The 6,000-nt window shown below is 54.9% G+C and overlaps 1 protein-coding gene across 3 annotated transcripts in view; it reads right to left on the minus strand.

Moving 5' to 3' along the window:
- NEURL1 (neuralized E3 ubiquitin protein ligase 1) overlaps positions 1-2,388 on the minus strand; it is a 62,307-nt gene extending 59,919 nt beyond the window's left edge. The window contains exons 1-2 of one of the 3 annotated variants that reach the window (XM_019725053.2): positions 1,634-2,388; positions 402-509 (exon numbers count right to left, since the gene is read on the minus strand). In XM_019725053.2, the coding sequence (XP_019580612.1) occupies positions 402-509; positions 1,634-1,718 (193 nt within the window). In that variant the 5' untranslated portion in view covers positions 1,719-2,388. Of the gene's footprint in view, positions 1-262; positions 309-401; positions 510-1,633 lie in introns of those variants that run through there. The other 2 variants (XM_019725055.2, XM_019725057.2) reach the window with 2 other exon arrangements.
- Positions 2,389-6,000: the final 3,612 nt, after the last annotated feature.

Consider the following 6,000-nt stretch of genomic DNA (forward strand, 5'->3'; position numbering starts at 1 on the left):
GGTTGATTTTTTTTGGCATTCAGGTCATTTTTTTTTTTTTTTTAACGAAATTGGGATCTTACAGTTTATACAACTTCATATCCTGCTTTTTCAACTGTCCTTACGCTGCTGTGAGCCTTGTCCCAAGTCATCAAATATTCTTCAAAAATACAGTTTTAAAGATTGCATAATATTCCACCAGGAGGCTATACCATGATCACAGGGTGTTTATACCATGATCACATGATCCTGGTATAAATAACACGGCCATGAACTTCCTCACCTAGTGCATAAGTATTTGCCTGCATCTCCATTTCCTTAGGATCAATTCCTCTAGGTGGAATCACAAGGCCAATGAATACGATATTTTAAAAGGTCTTGACGTGTACCGCCATATTAATTTCCAGAAAGACACAACAAACCCATTGATTTTCCCGAGCCGAGTGAGAGCTGAAGTTCTGAAAGGGTTGGAGTTAGAATGCAGGACGGTGGTCCCGTCTCTCCTCCTCTCCCCCAGTCTTGAAGGTTAACTGTCCAGCAAAAGAGAGGACAGAATTCCAAGTCAGAAAATACAGGTCTGCAGCCTAGCTCTACCTCTCACTGGCTTTGGGAACCTGAAGCAAGCAATGGTTCTCCTCAACTTTAAAACGGGTCTTATTAGCTCTGCTGACTCCCTAGACCACTTTCCTTGCTCACATGAAAAGCTGTTTGTGAAAATTCTTTGTTACCATCAATACTCTGTCAAAGGGCATTGCTATCACCCTTCTCATAACCTGGGGGTCTGAAGGAGTGCGTTGTTCCCCCTTCCTGGTCCTCAGCCACCAGAATGCCCAGAATGCCAGGACAAGTGCCGGCTAGTTCTGAGAATAATAGAAAAGTAGCTTCCTGAGGGGAATCAGTGGGATCTGAGAGCCCAGGAGGACTCAGTTCTGTCTTGCAAAGGTCAGAGACAGCACTGGAAGCTGCAGGGACAAAAACTGGCCCTAGGGCCTCCCTGAGGGTGCTGGTGGGTCAGGGACTCAGACAGCAAAGACTTTGCTGGTAAACCTTCCTGTTTCAAGGCTCCCAGCACCTCCTTTCTAGGAACCCAATTGGACATTAGGCCTTTGGGGGAAGCAGAAATCAAGCTGATTCAGTGAATGCAAAAGTCAATAGCTGCAGAGGACCCCGGAAGCCATCAGCTTTGGCCCCTTCTTCCAGGCTACTATAAATCAGTCCTGGATCCCACCAATTGGAAATGCAACTAGTGCTTCCAGCAAGACCTCTCCAGCCCTGGGCAGATGGAAACGGAGACTGTGATGCCTCCCTGAAAAGCACAACTGTCCGGCCTGAGCCTCACACCACACTGCCCTATCCACCCGGCAAATACCCTTCTTCACGCCTACACGCTCACCAAGCATCACGGCCTGGGAACTCCAGTGACGTTCCCAGTGCTGGCAGGGAGAACTGCGTAGACCCCTCCAAACGCCATCCTCCGGATTTCCATCATCACCACCGGCCGCCCCCAGCCTGAGCCTACCTCCATGGCATCTCCTGTCTCCAAATACACACAACAGGTGGCACCTGCCCATCCTCCCTAACCACACTGTCCACCTCTCGCTGCCCTCCACCTGAGCCCCAGTCTTCCAGCTGCGCCCAGCGCGCGGAGCCTTACCTTTGAGATTTTGGGAGTGGCCCCGCGGCGGCCGGTTCGGGTTTCCTCGGGGCAGAGAGGGGATACTAGAGAAGTTGTTACCCATGGCATCAGGCCCCAGGGGATTCGGCACTCGCAGAGGGCAGCAGAGGCTGGGCAGGAGCGGAGGTACAGAGCGCGTGTGTGTGCGCGCGCCGGAGCGCGCCGCCGGGGGAGGGCCCCGGTGGGGCTGCGGCCGGGGGCGGGCCGGCCGCTCCTCTCCTCCCTCTCTCTGGGCTCCGCGGTCCTCTGCGGGTCCTGCCCGCCGCGAGGGTCCTCGCGCGAGCTGGCTACCTGCCTGCCATTGCCCGCGGCGGCGGCGGGGGCGGGGGCCGCGGGAGGGCCCCTGAGTCCGGGCCGGCGGTGCCCGGGGCTGCCCCCTTCCTCCAGCTGGCGCTCGGGTTCTGGCTGGTGGTGGGCGGCGCGGTGGCTCCGGCGCGCTCCCCCAAGGCCATAGAGTCAGGGCTCCCGGCGCTCAGCGGCTCGGCCTGTCCAGCGGCTCGGCAGCTCAGCGGCAGGCTCGGTCCCCGCCCGCGGGGACGGCCGCTGCGGCGACGTGCGTGGCGCCCTCCCGCCGGCGGGTCTGCATGGAGCGGGGCTCCGTGGAGCGCGGGGCTTGCTGGGCGCTCCCGCGGTGGTTGGTCTCCCCCGGCCGCCACGCTCCAGCCACCGTCGCCCCCACCCCCGCCCCCAGCCGTCGCTAGGATTCCCTCACACCGGTTGTTATGGTGACAGCTGCGCCGGTGAATGAGCGTCTTAGTGACACGCGCGCGCCTGTTCAGCCAGAGGTGGTCCGCGTTCCCGGGTGCCAGAAACTATCTGTGGAGCGGGGGGCCCCCGGATGCAGGTGGCATTAAGATGTCAGGCAGAGGTGGGACTCCAGGGGTTGGACTTCGCCCTCTCACAGACAGTGGAACGTGGTCTTGAAAACAAGAGAAACGGTAAAGCAAGAACATTGATCTCCCTGGGTGCCAGGATGGGGCCTGGCACTTAATAAAAGCTCAAGAAAAACAATTTAATGAGTACAGGGATGATTAAATAAATGAAGTGAGATTAGGAACCCGAGCACTTGTTCCTCCACTCTCAGTCAGATGTGAAGGGGCAATGAATGGCTCAAAACAAAAAATCCAGGATGTCCAGTTACTGGACACATAACATCTGAGGTCTTTTGATAAATACAGACTGGACCTAGGACATTGAGTTGCTGGCCAAGCTGGGGAAACAGACCTCAGGGACAAACCATCGGAGAACCACCAACTCTGAACTAAGTGGTTCTGTCAGCTATAAGAGGTGGGGGAAGGGGGACCTCTGTGGCCTATAGCAGTCAAAGGAGGCTTCCTGGAGGAAGGGGGCTTCAGCAAGTAGCCTGTTCACATGACTCTTCCATCCTGTAGCTCAGCACTGTACCAGGAAGCCTGCAGGAAGGCAAAGGGAGTTATTCTCTAGATATCTACGTGGACATGGGGCATCTCCCTCTCCTAATCTATCGGGTAGAAGATGAGCCAAGTTCCCCCCAAAGAGAATCTGCCGTCCTGCTCCTCTAGGTCACCCCTAGCTCCCTGACTGGTTTCAACAACTCTGGATCCAGAATTAGCAAGGAGTGGGCTGGCAATGGGCATCTCATCCATCCTGTTACGGAAGCTTCTTCCCTCAAGTCTCCATGTGATGGCTTTTTATTATTCAGGCAGAGCTCATGTGTCACCTCCTGACCTTCCCTAACCACCCCAAATAAAGAAGCCCCAACATTCTGTCACTTTCCATACCATTATTCTGTTTCATTTTCTGGAATTAGTTTGAAAGTAGCCTTTCCTTCTTGTTTATGTTCTGCCTCCCCAATTAGAACATAAGCTCTGTGAGGGGAGAGAGCGGTCAACTCCATTCATCATGAAGTCCCCAGCCCCTAGGAGAGTGCCTGGCGTATGACAGACTATCAAAAAGTATTTGTGGAATGGGCGAATCTCCCTGCTTGCCAGCAGAGGAACTCCATTAAGATCCCTGGGAGTAAAGCCTCTGAGCCGCCCTTTATTTCTCTCCCCTGCCCTCCAGCCCCACCCCATTGCAGGCATCACATCCTTAAATGTCTGGGACTCCAGGCAAGCTAGAAATATCTGTGACAGCTGCTCTCTGGGGTCGGGAGGGAAAGACAGCCCCCACCCCCACCTCCAGCTCCTCAGATGCCCAGGATCACGTGCCCAGCCAGCTGCAGAATGGACATGGCAGGTCAGGGGTGCTGTCTTATTTATGGGCGTATCTTCCCGAGGCTCACTCCCAACTGATGACTCATGCATCAGAAATCCATGGGCTCTGAATGGCAGCACATGCACACATTTTCACACACACCTCTACACTGTCTTACACACTCACTTCTATGTAAGCGCACACACTCACAAGCATTCACATGCCCCCCCCCCCCCGAAATCTGCTGGAATGAGGTCACTGGGAGATGCTGCTGGCATCAGAATAAATCTGAAGGCTCTGTATAAATGAGACTAATTCCCTTGGAGTGTGTGTGAAGTGCGAGTCCATTGGTATGATTTGCACACTGGCTGGGAGAAGCCTCGGACTCTTCCTAGAGTCCCAGCCTCCCTTCCTCAGGGAGGAGGAGCTGGGACAACATCCAGGGGAGGAGGGGGAGGCCCCAAAGGTAGAGGACAGCAGAGATGCCATAGGCCCCATGTGGTGTAAACCCGGGGCAAAGCAGGGGTAGATGGAGAAGGTGAAAGGGAAGGAGGGAAGTGAGGGCTAGGAGACTGGTGTTGCCTGAGGAGTCCAGAGGCAGTGACAGGCTCTGCAGTTCAGAGCAGCCTGATGCCAGGGGCCCCACAGGAAGGTGAGAGAGGCATTAAGGACCAAGGCAGGGACCTAAGGGCAGGACAGGAACTTCCCCTGACCCAAGAGGGTTGAGGAGATAATGGGAGTATCAACGGGTCCAGGATGAGGGTGAGGCAAGTGAGGCACCTCTGGTGTAAAATGCAAGGAGGCACAGGCTCTTAGGGTCAGGCAGTGCCAACCCTGCACTTGCTCGGGCCTGAGAGTGAGTGCCTCTGAAATTTTGCACATTAGGCCACCTCCCAGCCTTGCCCTAGCACTTCTGGAAAGCTCTGTACTGTGGGAGGGGACACCACTATCAAGGGTCAACGGGGTGCAAGTCTCTGGCCAGGCCGGGACCTACAGAAGGCTGTGCCTCAGAAACCCCTTCCTAGCAAGGGGTATGGTTAGACCCAGCTCAGAGGATAGAACTCCAGTACCCAGCCCTCCTGCCCCGACACTGGGCAGAATTCCTTCAAGTCACCCTTGGCTGCCAGCAGGCAGGGAAGTGGCCTGCATGGCCCTGAAGGACCTTCGCAGCCCCATCCCATAAAGGAGGAGGGAGAAGGAGCCTGCCAGGGAGACTGGGGCTGGATGAAGTCACCGTTTTGCTGGCTTCAATGGAAGCTATTAATACCATAAGGTGGGGCTCCAGCACCTGTCATGGTGGCAACCCGCATCCCCAGCAGTGTAGATTCTGAAGGCGGTGCCCAACGGGGTGAGTGTGAGTGTTTGTATGTGTGTACATGTGTGTCCTGGTGTGTGAGTGTGTGAGTGCTCACAGCAGCACGCAGGGGAGGGAGGACCCCTGCAAGGACCCAGGGCCGAACCAGGGCTCCTTCAGCAGCAGCTTTGGTCCCCACTCTTCCTTCTCTCTCTCTCATTTCTCTCCCTTCTGGCTGGCTCCGTCCTCTTCTCTCTCTCCCACCTCTGCTTTCTCTCCTTCCTCCCATCCCTCTTTTGTCTTTCTGCCCTTCTCCCTGCCCTCTCTGCTCCTCTCCACACTTATCACTTCTCTCCTGGATGTCTCTCTTCTCTTTTTGTTCCTTGCTCTGTCTCCTCCTGCTGGTTCACCTCTCTCTTCCCTTCTTCCTCACGCTCCACAGCTCCCAGATCAGTTCAAATCTTGAAGAGTTTCCATGTTGATAAAATCATAAAATATTTTATTGAGAGTCTCCTTTCTTCCTTCCCTGAGCTGCTGGATGCGGAGCCCAGAACCAGCCACAATGATGATCCCCCACCAGGCAGGCAAGAGTGGGTACATCTAGGCCAAGCTGGACTCCCCTAATCTTGAGACCACCCTAGTCAATAGCATGACATCGATGTCGAGAAACTAACCTTAAAATAGCAAATAGCCAAAATCATCCCTAGCCAGGATCCAGGGGGCCCCTGGTATCCCCAAGGCCCAGCCCATAGTCATCAGGCCTACACAGGGTTGTCCTACCTGAATTGCAGGGGCTGGACATGGTAGGGGGGAGATTCCTGAGCGCCTGATACTCAATAAATATTTATTCAATGTATAAATAAATCAGTGAATTAAT

Source organism: Rhinolophus sinicus, linkage group LG07 (assembly GCF_036562045.2).
Source record: "Rhinolophus sinicus isolate RSC01 linkage group LG07, ASM3656204v1, whole genome shotgun sequence".
NCBI classification, from domain to species: Eukaryota; Metazoa; Chordata; class Mammalia; order Chiroptera; family Rhinolophidae; genus Rhinolophus; species Rhinolophus sinicus.